Source organism: Taeniopygia guttata, chromosome 4 (assembly GCF_048771995.1).
Source record: "Taeniopygia guttata chromosome 4, bTaeGut7.mat, whole genome shotgun sequence".
NCBI classification, from domain to species: domain Eukaryota; kingdom Metazoa; phylum Chordata; class Aves; order Passeriformes; family Estrildidae; genus Taeniopygia; species Taeniopygia guttata.
The window spans coordinates 5881917-5903595 of NC_133028.1; the positions used below are offsets into that span (position 1 = coordinate 5881917).

The 21679-nt window shown below is 45.7% G+C and overlaps 1 protein-coding gene across 4 annotated transcripts; it reads left to right on the plus strand.

Annotated features, from left to right (window-relative positions):
• Nucleotides 1-529: 529 nt before the first annotated feature.
• Nucleotides 530-21350, plus strand: IMMT (inner membrane mitochondrial protein). Of its 4 annotated transcripts, XM_030270507.4 has the most exons (15): nucleotides 530-688; nucleotides 5450-5526; nucleotides 5936-6125; nucleotides 7462-7582; nucleotides 9761-9841; nucleotides 10902-11003; nucleotides 11559-11695; nucleotides 12705-12808; nucleotides 14659-14794; nucleotides 15808-15937; nucleotides 17429-17443; nucleotides 18429-18652; nucleotides 19456-19587; nucleotides 19978-20107; nucleotides 20398-21350. In XM_030270507.4, exons 1-15 carry the CDS (start codon nucleotides 644-646, stop codon nucleotides 21003-21005), a joined length of 2232 nt encoding a protein of 743 aa, XP_030126367.4. In that variant the 5' UTR covers nucleotides 530-643; the 3' UTR covers nucleotides 21006-21350. The 4 variants fall into 4 exon arrangements, with proteins under 4 accessions (XP_030126367.4, XP_072784001.1, XP_072784002.1 ...); XM_072927900.1 differs by lacking the exon at nucleotides 17429-17443; XM_072927901.1 differs by lacking the exon at nucleotides 9761-9841.
• Nucleotides 21351-21679: the final 329 nt, after the last annotated feature.

Below are 21679 nucleotides of genomic sequence, written 5' to 3' on the forward strand. Positions count from 1 at the left end.
AAGCTTTAGAATGTGCCGTGTTAGACTGGGGGACGGGAGCGTCTCTCTCCCGAGGAAAGGCTGAGCGAGCCGGGGCTGTTCAGCCTCGGGGAGAGAGCTGAGAGGAGAGCTCGTCCAGGCCCGTCAGTGTCCGAAGTTCTTCGGTCGGTGCTCGGAGCAGGGAGCAGCTCTGCTCGGTAGGATGAGGGGGAATGGGCAGAGGCGAATGCCCCAAGTGTCACCAAACACGCGGAGTAACTCCGCAGCGCGGTGACCGCGCACTGGGGCACAGTGCCCAGAGGCGGTGTGGCGCCTTCCTCACTGGGGACATTCCAGCGCTGTCTGGTTGCAGTCCTGTGCCGCGTGCTGCGGTTTGGACCGACTGTGCTCCCATCCCGCCTGACCCATTCTGTGATTTTTATTTTATTTTATTTTATATTTTATTTTGTCCCGCCCCACGACAGTCGCGGCTCGCGCGCGGGCCCCGCCCCGCCGGCGTCGCGCGGCCCGTGCCCGCCCTCCCATTGGCCACGCGACACCCGTCACGCGCGGCCGCCCCCTGGCGGGGCGGGAGCGCCCGCGCAGGCGCAGTGCCCGCCGAAGGGGGGGGAACGGAGGCGGCGCCGGCAGGACCCGCGCACGGCGCCTTCCCGCGGGCCGCGCCATGCTGCGGGCGTGCCGCCGAGCGGGGCTCGCCGCGGCCAGGCAGGTGAGCTTTCCCCGGGGCAGCACCGCGACCCGCTCCCTCTGTGATCGGCCCTGCGGCCGGTGCGGCCGGGCCAGGCCTGCGGAGCGGGGGAGTCCCTGTGACCGCGGCTCGGCGCGCGCTGAATGACTCCGCACGCGCGGGCCGCGATTGGCTGCGCAGCTTCTGACGGACGGCCGCGACCGCCAGCGGAGGCGGGGGGGCGGGCGCTGCTTGTTGCTGTGGACTACCAGTCCCAGCGTGCACCGCGGCGGGGCAGCGCGGGACGGAATGCGGCGCCGCTGCAAGGCACGCCGGGAGTGTTAGTCCTTAGCGGGATGGCGGGGAGCAGCGCTGCTTGCTGGGGGCTGTAGTCTCGGCCGCCATGGCCTCGCCGGGCCCGCAGCTCCGCTCCGCCGCTCCCGGGCCGCACCCCGGGGCAGCGCCGGGAACCGGGGGCTGGCGGGGGCTCGGTGGGGACGCGCACGGCCCGCCGGCCCCGCGCGGACGGGCGGCAGGCGCGCTCCCCGGCGGGAAGGACGTGACCTTGCCTTCCCCGGCGCCGCCTCCGCGCAGCCCCGGCGCGCCCGCCGCCACAAGGGTCGGACCGGCCCCGGGGTGTGACACGAGTGGTGGCAGCGCTCATGTGTAAGGGGATCCTTCTGTCCGCACGGTGGGACACAACACGCGATGCCCAGGGCAGAAGTGCCTGTGGGACTCGTGCTTTTTATCCTGGACCTTTGCCTCTGCTTATCAGCAGAGATAAGAATGGTGGTGTGCTCTGGAGCCTTTCTAAAGCAGTAAGCCAACTTTAGGAAGCCACGGGGATTTATAGGTGCGGGCGACTCCTTTACCGAGGCCCCAAGTTGTATTTCAGCTGGCTGATAAGAATGAACCTGATTAGATCACTTTTGTGTCCTGCTTTCCATTCCAGTGTTCACTACCCTGTGTTCACACGATTTAGCAAAGGAGCAGCTGTAGGTTCTCCCCTCTAAAGCTCCAGCCTCTCCTACTGCAGCAGCTTCATTTCCTCTACAGGGCTGGAGAGTCCTTTGGTCACCTGATGCCCACTCTGGGTTTGCTTGCCTGTGGAAAGTTTCATCTGGAAGTTGAGAAGACAGAAACCAGGCTTTGGCAGATATTTATCACTTGCGGCTATTTGCATGTGCTCAGCCTTTAGCAGAATGTCTCTGGAATGACTGTACAGCTCCAGAGCAGCCAGGGTGGTGCTTTGCAGCTGGAAGTTGGTCATCAGGCTATAAATATTTGGTGGAAGAGTCACAGAATGGTTTGGATTGGAAAGGACCTTAAGACTTTCTCATTCCAAACTCCTTGCCTTGGGCTGGGACGCCTTCCACTATCCCAGGTTACTGCAAGCTCTGTCCAGCCTGGACATGGACACTTCCAGGGATAGGACAGCCACAGGTTCTCTGAGCAACACCACACCACTCTCACAGGGGAGAATTTATCCCTGAGAACTGTGCAAACACAGACATGGCACAGCACTCTCTGAAGTTTTTTATCTATACCAGAGAGCTTGTGGTGGAGACTGGGAAAACTTCATTAATTCTTTCCTTCCCTCTTTCCTGTTACTCATTTTTTCCTACTTTCATTCTTTCTGTGAGCTCTTTATTCATTCTTTCCTACTGTGAGCTCTGTATGTGGAGCATCACTAAACTTGTAACAAGTAAATTGAAGAGGATTTGAGAGAAGGGGATCTTCATCACTTTCAGAAATATTTTCTGCTTACATGTGCAGTGCTGCAGAGAGATTTTTCTCTTGAAGTATTTTTGAAGTTTGCTGTGAAATAAGCAGGGCTTTTAGTAAAAGTATGTGATATTTGGCAGAAGTCTTGAATGATGGAAAATCAGAGTTCTGTGGTCAGATGTTCTTGTTGTACCTGGTCTGTCTTAATAATGAAGTTTATGGTTTGCTCTTTCTGTTGAAGTGCACAAATCCCACGTTACAGAAATTCTGGATCAGGATGCTTGAGCTTCAGAGAGGTTGAGCTGGCACTGAATGAGCAGAGGATGATGTGTCCTGGCCATGGTTATTTGAAGTTACACATAAAGTATAAACCTGCAAGGCAAATTTAATTTGTTTAATGAAGTTCTGCCATGCTGTTCTTGCTCTGAGCACTGTGCCAGAGTGAGCTCACATGGATATCCTTAAATGTCCTTAAATCACTGGGACTCATAATATTAACCAGAGTGAAGGTGTGATGTGCCCTACAGAGTGATTCTTGTGGTGATTAAATAGTAGGTGGTGAATGCAAGATAATGAGTATTTAAGAAGTTGAATGAAACAGATATCATTTAGAACTGCTGGAGGAGGAGGAAGAAATAGAAACAGCTGCCCCACAGTGCCCTTGCTGTAGGCATCCTTGCTGTGTCCTTACTGCCTCATCCAAAGAATTTGCTGTCTTCTGCAGGACAGAAAGTGGTTTGTTTCTGCCTTTTGAAGGGCACAGCAAAGCACATGTGATTAATTTCTCCAAAATTCTTTGAGGCATTATTACAAATAAATGTCAGGGGTCTGAAAATTTACAAAGTCCTGGAAATTTTGCAAAGGGGAGATTAGAAACTACCTGCTAATCTCCATATTATGGCAGTACAGCAAATACAAGCAATATTATTATGGTGGCCAAGAGAGAGCAATACTTCTTTAAAAATTACTTTTTAAAAAAAATCAGTGATTTTTGGAGGTCTTAGTGTATCTGGATGTGAGAGAGGAAAAACTGGGCTTCTGTTCATAAAACATGGGTACCTACAGATTTTCATTTGCTGCTCCACTGGCCAGCTGTGGAAATTTGTTGCAGTGACTTGAAAGGTGGAGTTGGTGAGGGCTTGTTTTGGGTTTAATTACTGCTACCCGTGTGAGAGTCCCAATGCCAGAGATGGAGGGCCTGTGTTTTGGTTCCTCTCATCTTGATGAAAAATAAATAGAAGTGAGCATTTGGCTAATTCTAGAACAGTCCAGCTTGGAAGAGATCTCTAAAGATCATCTGGACTAAAATCAGTAATCCCTCCAAAAAACCCCTCTTGATTGTATGAAGCATAAATGCTGAGCTAAGAGAAGCAGGTGTTCTCCTCTGCCTTGGTGAGCACAGCCTGATCCTGAGGGCAGGAACTGGTGTGTGCTGAAGGTGTGGAGCCACATGGGTCCAGTGTTGTTTGCCATCACCAGGTGTGAGTAGGGGTTTTAGCCAACAGGGACAGGGCTGAGCTGGCCCAGAGGGCAAGTCCAGCCCGAGCAAGGATGTGGGAGTGGCAGTGGTGCAGGGTGGGATCACCCCCAGAAAGCCTGGCCAGGAGCTCAGAAGTGATGCCTTATTCCAGGGGAGCACCAGGCAAAATCTGTAATCCCAAAGTGATAGAAGGGACTGGAAATTCAGTCTGAATTGATGCATAGAGAATCAGGGGTTTTTCCCTTCTCATTTTATTGGATTGAGTTGTATGCATAATACTGGATTATTTGCTCCTCCTGTGCTTCATGGTGTAATGGGGACATACTGAGAGTCAATTTTTGTTATGTTCAAAAATTGGTAACAAAATTATTTGCGAGGCTTTTATTAGTGAAATTCCCCTTGAAAGGACTGTTGAAGCTTCAGGAAATACTCCTGGGCCAGTCAAGTCAGAAAATCAAAAATGCTACGGAATCTATTTATTATTTTGTTGCCCTTTCTATCCATCACAATCCAGAAAACCACCCACAGGGAGGGCTCCTGCAGGTCTCAGGGGCAAGAGGAGCACGCTTCCTCTTGCTGTACATGTGCTCCTGCTGCTAATTAAAAATGTTTTGGCTGCCTTTGTGGAAAGAATAAGAATGCAGTGTTCCTGCCTTTTCCTGTCTGTGCTGTTGGACAGGACCTAAACCACAAGAGTTGTGCATGTTATTGCCATGTGCAAAAGGAAATAGAGAAACTTGTCTTTTGGGGTTATGTTGTAGTAGAACATCTCCCAGGTTTTTTTTCTTTTTTAAAGAAAAAATTCCCTGTTGGGCAAAATACCTCAGCTGTGGGAAAAGTTCTTTTTGTGCCTTGTGCTTGGATTTCTCATGAGTCCTGTATTTCCCTGTTAGTAATTCCCATGTGGGGAAAAAACCTCTGAGGCCAACAGTGTGTTTTCTTCTGTAAGCTTAGAGTAGCTTAACCAGTCCTTCAGAGAAGATAAAAATCTTGGTAATGTGGATATTGTTAAGTAGAATATAATAAAGTATCATTCTTCATATAGTAATTTAATTTATATTATAATCTGATGTCTGTCTGGAAAGTGTACATGTTATTAATTATTTTAAAGTAGTAGTCTTGGTTTGGAAGCTTAAGGAGAATTGCTTGTGTATCTTAAGAATTAAAAGTAGTTTTGAGCATTTAAACAGCTGTTGTTGTGTTCTGCCCCACTCACACTGAGCCATTCTAGTGTGTGAGATTGAAATGCATTAGAAACTAACCCAGTTGTACTGCCCAGCACGTAAATCAGCAAAATAAATGCAGAAAGAAGCTGGGATAGAGGTTTGTTCCTTCTAATTTTTCAAATTTTCAATTCATTTTTCAAAGAATTTAATGACTTCTTAAAAAGCCCTGAACCTGGGAGCTGGAACGTGGAAGCTGCCCGTGGGAAAGCTCTCCATGTGTTCACAGAAGAGTCCAGCATCGCTGTTGTGGTGCCCTCTCAGCTTTCCTGCAGACACACTGAGGCTGTGGCAGAGGAGCCAGGCAGCCCAGTCCTGGTGTTGAGAGGGAGGAAAATGCCTCAGTGTGCTCACTGACCCTGCCTCTCCCCACAGAACAGTCGCTGTGTGAGAGCCTCCCTCCGTCCATCGCGCCTGTGCCGCGGATATGCCACCCACGCCGGGGAGTCCGGGTACGTAGCGGGCTCTGGGGCTGGAGCTGGTTCTGCTGGTACACTGACCAGCAGGGAGTCTGCTCCTTGCTTCACATGGCAGCAGACTCCTGGCAGTGGGGTTTTTGTGTGGAGTAAATCCTCTTCTCATGGGGTGTGTTCCTTGTTTGGTTCAGTCAGATTTAGATGGAGAAAATGATCAGAATTTATCATGGAAGTTGTGGGCTGGCATCTTACCTTTGGGTTAGTTACTAACCAGTGTTGTACCAGGCTGAAGGTGATTTAAAGCAAGTCCTGGGTTTGAGGTCCTGGAACAGAGTGGTGGTCCCCAGCTGTAAGCTGAAGACTCACAAACTGTTTGATGTTTGTAATGTAATTAATTAATTTATTTATATAATTTACATCCCTTTCACTCTTCTTTCCTCCTCAGCGTTTCCGTGGGCAAAATCATTGGTGCAGGTCTGCTGTTCGTGGGTGGAGGGATAGGTGGAACCGTCCTGTATGCCAGCTATGACAGACAGTTCCGGGAGAGCGTGGAGAAGGCCATTCCCTACTCTGACAAACTCTTCGAGATGGCACTTGGCCCTGCACCTTCCAGCACACCAGTGTCAAAGAAACCAGTGAGTGTTGCCCATCCACCCCCACACATCCGTTTCTCTGCTCCTTAAAGAGAGTGTCTGCACTTAGGTTTCAAATTCTGATTAATTTTGCTTTGTGCTAAGAATTCCTTTAATTAAGGTTTAAGAATTATGAACTCAATTCCTACTTGGTGCTGCAAAAGTGGTGTTTGTATGTTTCATTATTGTGGTGTGTGGGTTGTAAAACTTGTTTTTATTTACACTAAAATAATCTAATAGAATCCCAACTGAATAGCTGCTCTGCTTATACTCAGAAATAAAATGGGGAGAGAGGGAGGCAGGTGACAGGCTGGAATTTAACTGCTTTACTAGAGGCTTAGTATAGTTAGTGGTATAGCAAAATTACAAAACTTACTCTAAATGAACCTTTTTTAAAGAAGACTGAGAACATTCTTGAATAAGTAAGGATTTGAATGGTACAGAGCCAGGCATAAGCATCACTCTTTGAAATCTTGGTGGCACTGCCCTGGAGAAGGGAAAATCTGATACTGCCTTTGGCACAGCTCAGATGAAATTGAAACCTGGAAGTTTCTCTGCTCCTCTGTGTGAAAGGAAACACTTACCAGTAATCAAGAATACTGAAAATCTACTCTGGCCATGTTTTTTTTTTCAGCTTTTAGAAGCCGTTTGGCCTTCAGGAAACTTAAAATATTTTAAATTTAATTTTAAGAAAGCTGTTCTTAATGAGTGGGGGAATATCAGTCAACAAAATTTTCTCTCTTGTTTTTGCTACAGTTTGTGTGATCATCCAAGCCCTTGGTGCCTCCCAGGCACTAGGGAATTTTGCAAACCAGGTTGATCAGCAGAGTTATCAACTCCCCAGTCATGGCTCTAACTCAGATGGTTTTGTTTTTACCTTGTGGCTTTCCACAATGGATATTAAGGGATTAATATAATGAAATGTCACAATACTCTGTGTTTGTGTGTTTATGTGCCCCAACCACCAGCATCTGAAACTTTTCAAAAGGAAATCAGTGGAGTCAAACTTAGAGTTTCTGCATTCAAAACACTCAGAAGTGCTTGGAATATTTGGGGCATGAAACGATTTGTTTTTTATGTATAATTTAATAAATATTTGTTTATAGTGAGAACTGCTACAATTCTACCTCCAATTTTTGGAGAGGAGAAAATCATAAAAATTCCTTCTGAATTAAAAATCAAGTCAAGGGATTAGATAGCTGTTTTAATTTACACTTTGAAGCTGAGATTTATGGTACAGACACCTGGATATGGGAAAGTTCTTTTCTATTATACTGGAATCGGTGAAATCCAAGCTGTTTGAAATGCTGATGATATCTCTTATTTCTGACTTTTCAAGGTACATCAAGGTCCACTGAAGATCTCATCTGTAGCAGAAGTAATGAAAGAGTCCAAACAGCCTGTTCCCAAATCCCAGATAGGCAAACCAGAAGGTGCTGCTCCTACAGAGGAAAAAGGAGGTAAGTTTATAGAGTGTCATGTACAAAGAAGCAAATGGCCTAATCGTATCCTGTGTCATATATGTCAGAGTAGATTAAAATTGTCCTTTGAATGATTGAAGGTAAATGTTGTAATTTCTTGAATTTTTTCTTTCCAAGTCATAACATTTGCATGAAGTGGTTTTAGCTTTTTTTTCCCCCCTATTTTTAAGGAAATAGATTTAATTTAGAGGATATATGGAATCTGAGATAAATAATTACTAACCTGCATAGTTTAGATGTGAGACTCAGCAGGAAGAGAACTTCAGGTGCTGGACTCTGAGACTATCATTAGCACAAGATCCTTAATTAATTTTGGATAATTACTGGGCTACTGTAAAGCCAGATCAAATGGGACTCGTTTAGAGAGGAGCACTTGTGATGTCTTTTTACGTTTATCTCTAATGGCTCTGTGTTTGTGTAACTAATATCTTGTTGCTGTTTATCCAGGAAATCATCTTCTTCTGGAAATAATAACATCCACATCCAATTAATATTTTTCTGCAGAGGAAAAAATTAAGTCTTACAGCCCTGTTAATGTATTATAGCACTTAGAATGGAATGGTTTGGAAGAGAACTTAAAAATCATCTAATTTCAACCCCCTGCTAAGGACAAGGACACCTTCCACTAGACCCAAAAGGCCCATCCAACCTGGCCTTGAGCACTTCCAGGGATGGGGCAGCTACAACTTCTCTGGGCAGCCTGGTCCAGTGCCCCACCACCCTCACAATAAAGAATTTCCTCCTAGTATCTAATCTAAGCCTGCCCTCTGTCAGTGTGAAGCCTTTCCCCATTGTCCTGTCACTCCATGCCCTTGCAGAAGACCATCTCCAGCTCTCATGTACCCCTTGTAGGTACTGGATGATAATTGAAAGTGTCCCTGGAGCTTTTCTCTTCTCCATGCTGAACACCCCCAGCTCTCATAGCCTGTCTCCATAGCAGAGGGACTCCAGCCCTCTGTGCATCTTCATGGCCTCCTCTGGACTTGTTCCAACAGATCCATGTCCTCTTTGTGTGGGGGCCCAGAGGTGGATGCAGCACTGCAGGTGGGGCCTCACCAGGGCAGAGTAGAGGGGCAGAATCACCTCCCTTGACCTGCTGCCCACACTGCTGGGGATCCAGCCAGGACACGGGGTTTCTGGACTGTCTGTGCACATGACAAGGTCATGTTGAGCCTCTTATCCACCAGCATCCCAAAGTCCTTCTCCTGGGGGCTGTTCTTGATCCATTCTCCCCCCAGCCCATGTTTGTGCTTGGACTTGCCCCGACCGAAGTGCAGGATGTTCCACTTGATGTTGATGAGCCAGATGAGGCTCACACACTGCCACCTCTTGAGCCTGTCCAGGTCCCTGTGGATGAACATCCCTTCCCTCCTTCCCTCAGCTATGTGACTGCACAGCTCAGCTGGATGTCATCAGCAAACCTGTTCAGGGTGCATCACTCCCACTTGCCCAGGTCACTAACAAAGATGTTAAACAGTCCTGGTCCCAACAGTGACCTTGAGGAACACACTTACCACTGGTGTCCATTGAGCCACTGACCACAACTCTTGAGTACAACCATCCAGCCAGTGCCTTACCTACAGAGTGGTGCATCCATCAGATCCATGTCTCTCCAATTTAGAGATAAGGATGTCATGCAAGACAGTGGCAAATGCTTTCTGAAATCCAGGGAGATGTCACTTGCTCTTCCCTTATTCAGCAATGCTGCTCCCTCACTGGAGGGCCTTTTCTACTCTGTCATCCTGCTCAGGCAGCCTGCAGCAGACTCCCAGTGTAATGTCACCTGTCCCTGCCCTCCCTTTAATCCTGACCCATAAGCTCTTGGTTGGATCCTCATCCACTCCCAGGCAGAGCTCCATGCACTCCAGTTGGTCATTGACAAAGAGGGTGATTGCACTCCCTGTCTCTCCTGCCAGGCCTTCCTAAAGAGCCTTCATCCTTCCATTCCAGCACTCCAGTCACAGCTGCCATCCCACCATGTCCCCATGAAGTGAGGTTCCTTTTTCCTGTGCCCACTCTCCCAGCAGCTTTGGTTTAAGCCCCTCCTCCCCAGCTCAGCAGGCCCCTGGCCGAAGATGCTCTGGCGTCCTTCTCTGGCAGATGGAGCCCATCTCCCCAGCTGTACTAACTGGTGTGTTCTGCAACTGTGTTTAACAGCAGGCAAGGCTGCAGCACAGATCATCTCTGCAACAGGGGTAGCTGTGTCGGTGCCAGCTCCGGGGATACAGACTGAAGAAGGTGAAAAATTCACGTGAATACAATGAAGAAAATCCAAATCCTCTAGCTTCATGTGCATGCATTCTTGCTTCTGTGTCGGTATTTGTCAGTGTTGAAAGTTGTGAGTTTCTGTGCCTTGTGCAGGAAACTTCCATCATCTGTTACTAGATTTTGGTCACAGTGAGAGCTGCAGATGCCTGGGACGGGTATAGGTGTGAGCACAAGAGCAAAGCCTGCCTTTGTGCTGAACTGAACTTGCACATTCCAGTTTGCCTCTGCTCTTGGTGGCTTTGTGATTGCTGTTCAGTAGAGCAGCTCTGCCCAGGGACAAGTGAAGAAACTGTGTTTATTGTTAAACTCAACAAGAGACACCAGCCTTGAGATAATGGTCTCTTCCAGATGAGATTAGCTTACATTAACTCTAGTTAAGAGCACATTTCATAGAAAGCATGCCAGGGTTAAGTACATGCTGCAGAGTAACATCAGCATTATTCAGAGGTGACCTGATAGGTTTTGTTGCAGCTTGAGGCTGAGAGCTCTGGGCTGTCTTGTCAGTTCAGATGCAGCTCGCTGTTGATCTTGAGAGTGTTTGTTAGGTCAACTCTCATTTCTAAAGGCATTTTAGGTGGCTGTAGGCAAGGGAATTGAATGTAATTGTGACCCACCGTAGCCTTCTCACTCATCCTTCATTGTTTAGTTTGGGCTCTGTAAGCATGCCAGAGGAGAACTGAGAAAAAGCAAGAACAGAGATTCACTTGAAATTTAACCTTGGCTCTGTAAGTGTTTCTCACTTCTTGCTTTGCCTTTGACTTCTGATTCTTGTGTAATTTTGTAACTAGACAGTGGAAAATCTCCAAGTGCATGTGAGGTGTCCATGCTCTTGTCTTTAAGTGCCTTTGCACTTATGGATATAAAGATTCTTCAGGTAGTTCCAGCATGGCTTTAAGCAGAAGTCAGATCTACAAAGTGATGCCAACTATAAAAATCAGTTTTGGTAAAGTTACTTCCCTACAAGTAACCTCTGTACACTAATTTGGAGTCTCCACTTAAGCAGTTTGACACTTTTTTTGCTTCTGAATAGGTAAACAGCAGGAAGGTTCCTATGCTGTAAAAGAACGACCACCAGAAGAAGTTGCAGCCCGGCTTGCCCAGCAAGACAAAGAGGAGCAAGAGAAGGTGTCAGGTGAGTCCACACTGTCACTGTTCCTGTGTGTGTTGCATGGGACAGAACTGTGGAATTGCATTGGCTTTATAGTCCTAAGCTCCTTACACACCTCTTGCATGTGGGAGTGACAGTGAAGCAGTGGAGTTGGCAGTGGGAGTGGTGGTGAGGCTTCTTCCACCCACATAAATAACTGAGAATTGAAGAATTATGGAAAAATTGAGGTTGGAATAGACTTCAAGGTTCAGGGAAGATATGAAAATTTGTTTCCAGAACCATTAGAACAAATGAACATGGGATATACCTGCACTCCCCTGCAGTCCCATGGGGAGAGGTCTTCCACTGGGTGGTGTTTTGCTGTAGGTGCAGAGTTGCACATTAATACCCCTCCTCTAAATGAGGAGAGCATTTTGGTGATCTTCTGTAGCTTGCTGTTAAAACTGTTTGAAATTCCCAAACTGACCAGCCCTTTTAGATAATAGAAAATAATATGACATATAGAGGCTGTAAGGTGTTATTTTACTGATTAGAAAGTTATTTTCTTTACTGTTTAATTAACTTAACTTTTTTTTCCAGCCCTTGCAGCAACTCTAGAAGGAGCCCTAAACACAACTGCTCGTGTAACCCTTCAGGCTATCACTGCTCAGGAGTCAGCTGTGCAAGCAGTGAATGCTCATTCCCAAATACTGAAGGAGGCCATGGACGATTCTGAGGTAAATTGGACAAGTGCTGTGTTCTTTTTCTTTGTGTTTAGCAAAACTTCAATCTGAATTAAAATAAATTTGGAATATTTTCTTGCAATGCCTTTACATTTATCACAGTTTTAACTTATCTTTCCACTTATGAAATGTGGTATAGTCAAACAATACAGTGGTTTCAGTTTTGAATTTTGTTGTTTGGGGTTTTTTCCCAACTCCTCTATTTTCTTTTTGGAAGAAGAAAATTCAAGTTATGACATGAATAGTTTTCACACTGTATTTTAATTAGTTTTATTTTAATTCCTAAGACTTTTTTTACCTAGTTAAGATCATGCTGTCCACACCAATAATTCCATTGAACTTTTTCCTTTTTGCCAACATCCTCTTGCTGGATTGTTTGTTTCTTGTCAGGAAATAGGAAGGGGATGAGGGGCTGTACAAGTAATAACGTTTGTGGTGTGCTCATGCCAGGGTTTGTATGAGTCTGCCACAGCCCATTCAGTTCTGGAGCAGAGATAAAATTCAGTTGCTAAACAATTAGCAGGGACATGGGCAAACAACCAAGCACTCAAGACTTAACCTAACAGTTAGTAAAATAACTGGCTTAAGAAATTTCTTTTAAGCTTAATTACTAAGCTTAATTTAAAATCAACCAACTTTAAAGTATTATGGTTCTCTAAGTATTATCTTGAAAGCAATTTTAAAGTATTAAAGTACTGTAATACATGTGGAGATTTCCCCACTATAGGCTGTACACCATACAGTGATTCTCATGTAAGCTCTTCTGGGTGAATAAAGGTCTGTGGCTCAGGAGAAAAAAACATTAAGACTCAAACAAAACCAAAACAAAATGTTGGAAGATAAACATCACTTGTAAAACTTCCAGCTGTGCTGTTGAAAAACACAAAAATGGTGCTCAGTTTGAGGGAAATGTTCAGCAACATGTGAATCTCTGCAGGCTTCCACTCTGTGGCAGCTCTTGTTCAGTGATTATAATGCTCTAATGAGGAGTCTGTGCTTGCAGGAGGCTGGAGGGAAGAAATCCTCCCAGTGGCGCACGCTGGAGGAGGCGCTGAAGGACCGCAGGAGAGCCGTGGATGAAGCTGCTGACGCCCTTCTGAAAGCCAAGTGAGCTGCTGGATTTCAGTCTTGGGGCTAATAAGTTACATTGCTCATCTGAGGGCTGGCACACACCAGATGAGTTTCTAGAACATATGGAGTCACCTGTGTTCATATTGAATGATCTATTTGTGCCAAATCAAAAGATGGTTTAGTACTCATTAGCATGAGCATTTTAATTTAGCTGTGCCTTGTGCACAAAGTCCTCCCTGTACCAGAGAGTCTGAAAAGGTCCTGTTCTTTTTAAGAACTTACTTATCTCCATACTACTAACATAGAGTGCTGGTAAGTTCAAGTAAGATGAAAAAAAAATCCACAGTGCTTTTAGTATTATTGTTGAATAATTTTGTTAATAATAAACCTATTGTAAGGACTTCAGCCTAGCGAAGAGAAGGCTCTGGGGAGACCTTCAAGCACCCCAGCACCTAAAGGGGATACAAGAGAGCTGGGGAGGGACTTTTTACAAAGGCAGAACAAGGGGGAATGGCTTCAATTGACAGAGGGCAGATTTAGATTGGATATTAGGAAGAAATTCTTCCCTGTGAGGGTGGTGAGGCCCTGGCACAGGTTTCTCATAGAAGCCGTGGCTGCCCCATCCCTGGAAGTGTTCTAGGCCAGGTTGGATGGGGCTCTGAGTGACCTGTTCCAGTGGAAAGTGTCCCTGTCCATGGCAGGGGGTGGAATGAGATGATGTCTAAAGTCCCCTCCAACCCAAACTGTTTGAGGATGAGTCCATGTATTGAGTCAGCAACATCACCAGCTTCTTTTAGTTGTAATGAAAAAATGAAACCTTGCAGTATCCTTTGGTAGTTCCCTGTGTCCACAGAATTGCTTTTAAGCAATTAGATTTTTACTGAGCACATGCCTAAGAAGAACTTGAATTGTGAATGGCAGCACTGCTCATACCCTGGGGTCTGTATGACCTGTGTTGATGTGCCCTGAGTGTGGTCTATGGGCACCGAAAGAGCAGAAACAAAATGACAAACAGTATCTCCAAGATGCCCTTGTAGTGAGGTTAGAAATAAATTTGGAAACCCTTTGATGCTTCTAAGGCTGAGAGGGGAACATCATCCTTGAAGCTGCATCGTTGCTATTACCTCATTATAAACTTGCCTTATCTTTGATGTTGCTGGGCTGACTAAAATTAGTGGGAGATGTAACTGAGGTTTCATTGTAAAAACAAAGCTAATGCAAACCCCACATGCAGCTGCTTTCATTCTCTATTGCTCTACTGGATATCTTTGCTTTTATTTATTTTCTTAATTTACTTATTTTAAAGCTTATTCTTTATTCTAATGAGGTCCTTGGAAACTTCCATTGGTTTGAATGGATTTGGAAAAGGAACATTTTTTCACTTTTTCCTTGATTTCAAATTGTGCTAGAGGAAAGCATTTCTTTCCTAATTATAAAAAACCAAAATCTATCTTTACAGAGCACTATAAATTCTCTCCCATCCTCATTAATCTCCACCAGTCACCATGTCCAAAACACTTCTGCAAGCGTAAGCCATCTCTATTAAAAATGTTTCCTTGCTGCTGTATAACTCTAACCTAATTTTAATCTCTAGTTTTACTAATACTAATTCCTTTCAATGAACTTCCATCTTCCCTCCAGCTAAATCCTGAATGCTAATTGCAGTATAAATCTCATTTTACATGGAATAGCCACACTGACATCTTTAGGTTTCAGGCTTTGGGAAAAAAGTAATCCTTAGTCAAAGCATCTTAGAGTTGGTAGATAGGAAGCACCACTAGAGTTACCCAGTAGTTGTCCTTGTGAATACCTACAACAGAAAGTAAATTTTCTTTTGGGTGATAAGCCCTTTTTGTGTTACATTTAACAGCTGCTTCTCTTTTCAGAGAGGAGTTAGAGAAGACAAAGGGTGTTATCGAGAGGGCCAAGAAGTCTCAACTGGCAGGAGCCAAACCTCACATTGTTGCTGCAGAAGAAAATCTCCATCATATGATTGTGGACTTGGACAATGTGGTGAAAAAGGTAAAGCTTTCTCAGACTGTTTATAATTGCCTCTAGAGTAGGGACTCCTTGGCAGCTTGTGCAGACCACCCATTCCCAAATCCTCTGTAGGGAGTGAGATATTTCATAGAATCACAGAACATGCTGAGTTGGAAGGGACACATCATGATCATTGAGTCCAGCTCCTGGTCCTGCACAGGACACCCCCAAGATGTGTGTGAGAGTATTGTCTCTGTCCCTGTGCCTGAGAGTGTTCAAACACTTCTTGAGCTCAGACAGGCTCAGTGCTGTGACCGTTTCAGTGCATTGTGAATTGTTAATCCATCCTCTTATAGCTGTACTCGGGCTTTGAGCTGGTTATACTGTCAATAATCAGACATGGTAAGATCTTCATGAGAACTTGAACTCTGTCTTGAAAGAGGCTGCAGTGGCTTGATGGTGCCAGTCCTTTATGTTGGCAACTTGTAATTCTTCCCATTTGATTCCGAGGTAATTTACCACAATTTAGGCAGGAGTTCAACATGTGGTAATGACTTGGTGGTGAATCACTTTGCAGTTCAGAAGACTGGGAAAGAAATGTAAAGGTGAAGTTTAACTCCCTTTTCAGGACAGTTAGTAATTCATCAGGTGTGTTTGAAGTGAATATAGCCTGATAGTGGGAACATCAGAACTCACTGAGGATGCAGCAATCACAGGCATCACTTACTAGGCCTGTGTGATGGCTGTGAGCAGAGAAAAGGAGCTGGAGATGTTTAAGATATAAACTGAGTTCAAGGTACTCTTGGTCCTGTCCAGGCTAAAGACTGGCTGTGTAGTTACAGTGAGGCAAAATGGATTAGTTATAGTTCCAGCAAATAATTATTGTGTAAGAGAGGTTTAATATCACAGGTTTTTGTGCTCTCCCAAGTGAGTTTGACTTGTTTGGGCTGGGCCTTGATATGTGCCCATATCCCAGGGCTTGGTTTTAAATGTTATGTGCCTTCAATTTCAATCCTTGCCTTGAAAACACATTGATCTCACCCTTGTTTGTTCAGGTTCAGGCAGCGCAGTCTGAGGCCAAGATCGTGGCTCAGTACCATGAGCTGGTGGCCAAAGCCAGAGAGGAGTTCCAGAAGGAGCTGGACAGCATCACCCCCGACGTGAAGCCTGGCTGGAAGGGGATGAGTAAGTCTCTCACTGGAGAGGGGTCACCTCGTGCTTGCTGCACTGTGGTTTGTAGTGCATGGCACTCCATGTCCACCATCCCAGTTTTCAAATTTCCACAGTATTTGGTTGGTCTGAAGTGAAAGTAATTTCACAACTAAAATGATCTAAAGCAGGTGTTATGAAGAGAATTAGTTCTATCTGTGCTGTATGGGAAGTATAACAAAACATAGCTCTTGTGTGATAAATACCATACTGGTTGTATGAACATCTCTCCCCTCTCTGGTATTTCAAGAAGGGAGCCAGGTCATTCTAGATTTCAATCAAATATGCTGTTAATCAGTAATCAAATAGTTAGTTGACTCTGTGATTAGAAGTATTATAAAACACTATTGTTACAGGGTGATAAAAAACTTCCTAAGCTTTTCTACATCATAACTGAAATGGAGAAGTTTCATTGTTTATACCCTGCCTGCCCCAGTACATTTTATTTCTGAACTGAACTGGCACAGTAACACACCTGTAGCAACAGCCAGTGCTGCACAAAAGCAGTGAACAGCCAGCTCAGCCCCAGTAATGCTCTCTGCACCCTCCTTGCCACAGGTACTCTTGCTCACCTTAGCTGCTTTCATTTTAAAAGACAAGCAGAGTTGCAGGAGGTGGATTGTGTGTGTTCACCATTCCTGTGGATGAACTCCTGCAAGAACCAATGTGTGATGTGTCCATGGAACAATTACTGTCTGTGGTAGTTCAAAAAAAATTAATTCCCTAAAACCCACAGATTTTCACTCAGGGTTTGATATAAGTGTACTGAGTGATCTCAGACTTTTCTAGCTGGTTTCTGTTTCTGAACAGCTGTTCAGAGGCAGCTGTTAAGGCTTTATTTCCAAGTTACAGATTATTTTATAGAAGTAATAACCATCATTTGAAAAAATTTGTGTGAGTATTGAATTAATATTTTTCTTGAAGTATACAATGCAGAATTACAACAGATTTTCTTAATGCTACTTTATGCTTTAGGAATGTGGACCATAGTCCACAAAATAATTTTCCCTGGCTAAATGAATACACCAGACTTTTAGAATGTCAGTTTTCATTTAGAAAACAGCCAGCCCTACACCCAGTATATGTGGGGTCCCTGACTCTCACTGCCACTGGGGAATTTGTTTCTTGACCAATTGCTTCTGTTTGTAAGACCCTAGAAATGGCAGACTAAAATTTCCAGTGTCCTGTTGCACTTTCCTACTTCAGGCTTCTGTTCCTTGCTTTGGCTGAATTCAGGTGTCCATCTGTGGGTTTCCAAGGGTGGTTTTAGTGGTTAGAGTGTCTTGGGCTATATCTTGCCTGTATTACAGAAACTTTTATACTCCACATGCTGTTCTTCCCGAATTCCTAAGGACTTGGTCTCATGTTTTAGTCACTGTAGATAACCTTAGTTTTCTATTTTACTTTTGCATGACTGCCTTGCTGTAGTGAATGTGCATTAACTTTCCCAACTTCTTTCTATTGCAGAGATAACTGACTTAGGTGAGTTACTGTCATTTGTTCTTGTCCCTTGAAAGTTATTTCTTCTCTTTGTCCTTTTTTATGTTTGTGTGGGGCGTGGCTTTAAGTGACAGGCAGTTAACAAAGGGTGAAATGTGGCATTCCTATAACATTTCAGGCTGAGGTATGCTTTGGGTTGCACACTTGGCTCAAGCCACAAACTGGTATTTTTGTAGCACTGTTACATCCAACAGCTGAGCTCGGTGCTGCTGCTCAGCTTTCCCACTGGACAATGAGCACCACTGCTCCAAGTCCTCCTGTGCCAGTTCTTTGTCCACTCAACAGCAAGGTGACTGAAGGACTGTGCAAACTTGCTTGCTTGACACCCTTCAGGAATGCTTTCCCAAGTAGTCCCAGCTTTCCATACAGATGATTTAGCTGGCAGCCAGTGCAAAATAAGCTGCAGCATTTTATAAAGCCCTTCTCAGGTCACCAAATGCTGCAGGGCTAGCTTGGGTCCTCCTGTCCCAGGTATCATGTGGTTGTGAATTGTTCTGCCCTCTGAGTAGCCAGACCTGAAAGGTACAATCTGGGGTAAGGAATCTGATTAGGAGCAGTTCATCTAGAGAGCTGTTGAAGAGAAAATGTAATTCTGTCTGTCCCTCACAGTGACATTCCCTGCTGCTCTGTGTGCTGGCAGAGGGGAAAATATGTGGTGGTGTAAAAACCAGGAAATGACAGAGTTGTTGACAGTCTCTGAGTGCGACACGGATATTGAAGTGTAAATTACAGCTGGGAATAATTCAGAAGAAGCCAAGATAATTTCTCTCCTGGAATGAAAATACAGTTCAGAAAGTGGTCTCAGGTGGGCATTAGCACAAGTCAAGGGCTTGAAGTGCTCAGAGACCTTCCCTAGAACAAGCTCTCTGGTCAATAACCCCTTGGAGCCCCAGAGTGGGAGACGGGGGGGCACTGCAGCAGTTCCCTGAGGTTCCCATCCCCATCTCACGCCCTGTGTTCCCTTTAGCCGGGCAGTTGTCCACAGATGACCTGAACTCCCTGATCGCGCACGCGCACCGCCGCATCGACCAGCTGAACCGGGAGCTGGCGGAGCAGCGCGTCCGGGAGCAGCAGCACATCGAGTCCGCCCTGGAGAAGCAGAAACTTGAAGATAAAAAAGCGTTTGAGGCAGCAGTGGCCAAAGCGCTGGAGCGTCACAAAAATGAGATTGAATTAGAACAGGAGAGGAAGGTAAAGTGGCCTAAAGCACCTGGTTAAATCTTTGGCTCAAAAGGAAGGTAGAAGAGTTAATGGAAGAGGCCAGATGTAGTGGGAGATTTCACATGAGTGACCCCAGGCTAAACATGAAAAGGAGATGTTGAGCAAGGAAACTGCTGCAAAGTTAGAATGGTAAAATCTTACTGGGAACGACTTTGTGAAGTTACTTGGCTCCTGTTGGAGATAGGATTGCTGGGTCAAAATAAATCCTAGAATGATTTGGGTTAGAAAGGACCTTCAGGATCACCTTGTTCCAGCCTCCTGCCATGGGCAGGGACCGCTTCCCCAAGACCAGGTTGCTCCAAGCCAGCATGATCTGGGAAAGGGGCTGGGGCAGCCACAGCTTCTCTGGGCAGTCTGTGCCAGTGCCTCACTACCCTCACTGAGAAATTCAGTGTTTGATCTGACCTTGTGTGGCCATTATAGAGCTATGCTGGGAAAAGGTAAAGTCTCTTGGGTTTGGAAGCTCATTTATAAACCAGCTTCCAAAAGTGTTTGATTTGACATGTTACTGTATTTTTTATATACTACTTTGGTAGCTGCACTAAGTGCCTACTGAGTAACCAGCAGTTACTCACTCACATGGTGAACCATCTTAACATCTCTAGGAAAAGGCTCAGCTGTAAAACTGGACCTCAGCAGGTCTTTAAGATGAAATACAGGCTCTGTCAGTGCCACTGCTCTGACATGTACCCCGAGTAATCACTGTGATCCTGTGACAGTGTGTGACAAGCAGCTGAGCAGTGGTGGTGCATTACATCCTTGTGTGTGTGCAGGTGGAAGAGGTGCGGGAGGTGATGGAGAGCGAGATGCGGACCCAGCTCCGGCGCCAGGCTGCTGCCCACACCGACCACCTCAGAGACGTCCTGAAGATCCAGGAGCAGGATCTAAAGATGGAATTTGAGCAGGTAAGGGAGAGGAGTCCCCAGGGGAATTAAAGAGATATTTAAACCCCTGCAAAGCACACGTTTAATATGACAAGTGTTCTGAGCCGTGTTCCAGGGAATTGAAATGGGGGCTGGGGAGGGAAGCGGGCTTACCTTGAGGTGATATTGACTGCAGGTTTATAAACGTGTAGGTTTTATTCAGACTTGTCTGAAAAGCTTTTGTTGTAAGTGACAAATTTTTGACACAAGTGCAGTAACTGTTAAATTCACCCCAATAAGGTTTCTTTCTGATATATTTTATTTACTGTATGCATTGGCCCTAACAAGGACAACAGATTTAGAGAAATGTGTCTTAAAAATAAGGTAAATATCATTAACCAGCTGTTTGTTACTTGTATTGCACTGTTTCAGAACCTATCTGAGAAGCTCAGCGAACAGGAGATACAGTTCAGACGCCTTACTCAGGAACAGCTTGACAACTTCACCTTGGATATAAACACTGCCTATGCCAGGCTGAAGGGAATTGAGCAAGCAGTCGAGAGTGAGCACTGAATTCCTCATTAAGGACTAGAACTATGTTCCCCAAAGGCCCCTTGGCCAAACTTGGGTGTCTAAACCCAGGCTTAGGCACACAGCTCACACTGCTGAGCACAGATGAGCGAGTCTGAGGTGGTTCTTTCTGGCTCTGAACAGAGGGACAGACTTGCTTTAGAGCACGTGCTGATGGGGTGGCTGCTTTGGAAAGCAGAGGGTAGAGAGGGATGGCTGTTGCTGCTTGTTCTCAAAGCCACGTGTGCCCAACTGAGAGCCCCTTCTTGGCTTCCCTTGCAGGTCACGCAGTGGCAGAGGAGGAGGCCAGGAAGGCCCATCAGCTGTGGCTGTCCGTGGAAGCGCTGAAATACTGCATGAGATCAGGCACGGGGGACAGCCCCACGGAGCCCCTGGGGAGCGCGGTGAAGGCCATCAAAGCCAGCTGCGCCGACAACGCCTTCACGGAAGCCCTAACGGCAGCTCTCCCGCAGGAGTCCCTGACACGGGGCGTGTACAACGAGGAGGCCCTCAGAGCACGGTTCCACACAGTCCAAAAACTGGCAAAACGAGTGGCCATGATCGACGAGACCAGGAACAGCCTGTACCAATACTTCCTGTCCTACCTGCAGTCGCTGCTGCTGTTCCACCCTCAGCAGCTGAAGCCACCGGCTGAGCTCAGCCCCGACGACCTCGACACGTTTAAGTTACTGTCTTACGCTTCCTACTGCATCGAACACGGAGATCTGGAGCTGGCGGCCAAATTTGTCAACCAGTTACGAGGAGAGTCGCGGAGGGTGGCACACGACTGGCTCACGGAAGCACGCATGACCCTAGAAACCAGACAGATTGTGGATATCTTGACAGCATATGCCAGTGCTGTGGGGTTGGGAACAACTCAAGTGGAGTGAGCTAGGATTGGAGCTTTGGAGGCAGTTCAGCTGTTCTGTGTCAGAGAGAAATCCCATGATCTCTTGAGGGTTCAAACAGAGCTGTTGGCAGGGGCTGGAAGCAGTAAATCAAAGCACGGGTACTGTCTTGTTTCCTTGCACTGTATTTAATTTCACCATCTGTTGTATTTTTGTTGGTTTTGAGTTGTCATGACAACCAACTTCAGGAAGCTTCCCTACAATTTGTGTAAGAATTAATGTTCCCCCATCTTACCAACTGGGCTTGTGATCGAACCAAAATAATGTTTGTAACCTGCCATTAATCATTTGCCACTTTGTCAGCTGAATAAAACAAGACTTCAACCACTTGCTCCTGCTGTTTAAGTCTCCTGTTTAAACATCAACTACAACTGGGCAGTACAAAGCTCAGTCTTTCTCCATGACCTGAAGAGTTAAAACTCTTAATTTCCTTCTTTCAAGGAGCAAGAAAGCAAGAATTCAGTGATGTGATTAATTTTTACAGCATTTAAAAAAAAAAAAAATGAACCCAGCTTTGAGTACAGGATATGTACAAAACTGGTGTAAGAGCAGATCCTGTCCTGGATTTCTGTCCTGGTAGGTTTCTTGTCGGAGCTGCTCTGCTGTAGTTCTAGAACACCACGTATTTCTACCACAAAGGTAAACTTTGGTTCAAC

Excerpts from the sequence above, each read along its gene's own strand:
- IMMT (XM_030270507.4), top strand. The coding sequence starts at position 644 with ATGCTGCGGGCGTGCCGCCGAGCGGGGCTCGCCGCGGCCAGGCAG. Across the intron at positions 5,527-5,935 it reads ACCCACGCCGGGGAGTCCGG|CGTTTCCGTGGGCAAAATCA; the intron begins GTACGTAGCGGG and ends TTTCCTCCTCAG. Across the intron at positions 19,588-19,977 it reads TAAAGATGGAATTTGAGCAG|AACCTATCTGAGAAGCTCAG; the intron begins GTAAGGGAGAGG and ends GCACTGTTTCAG.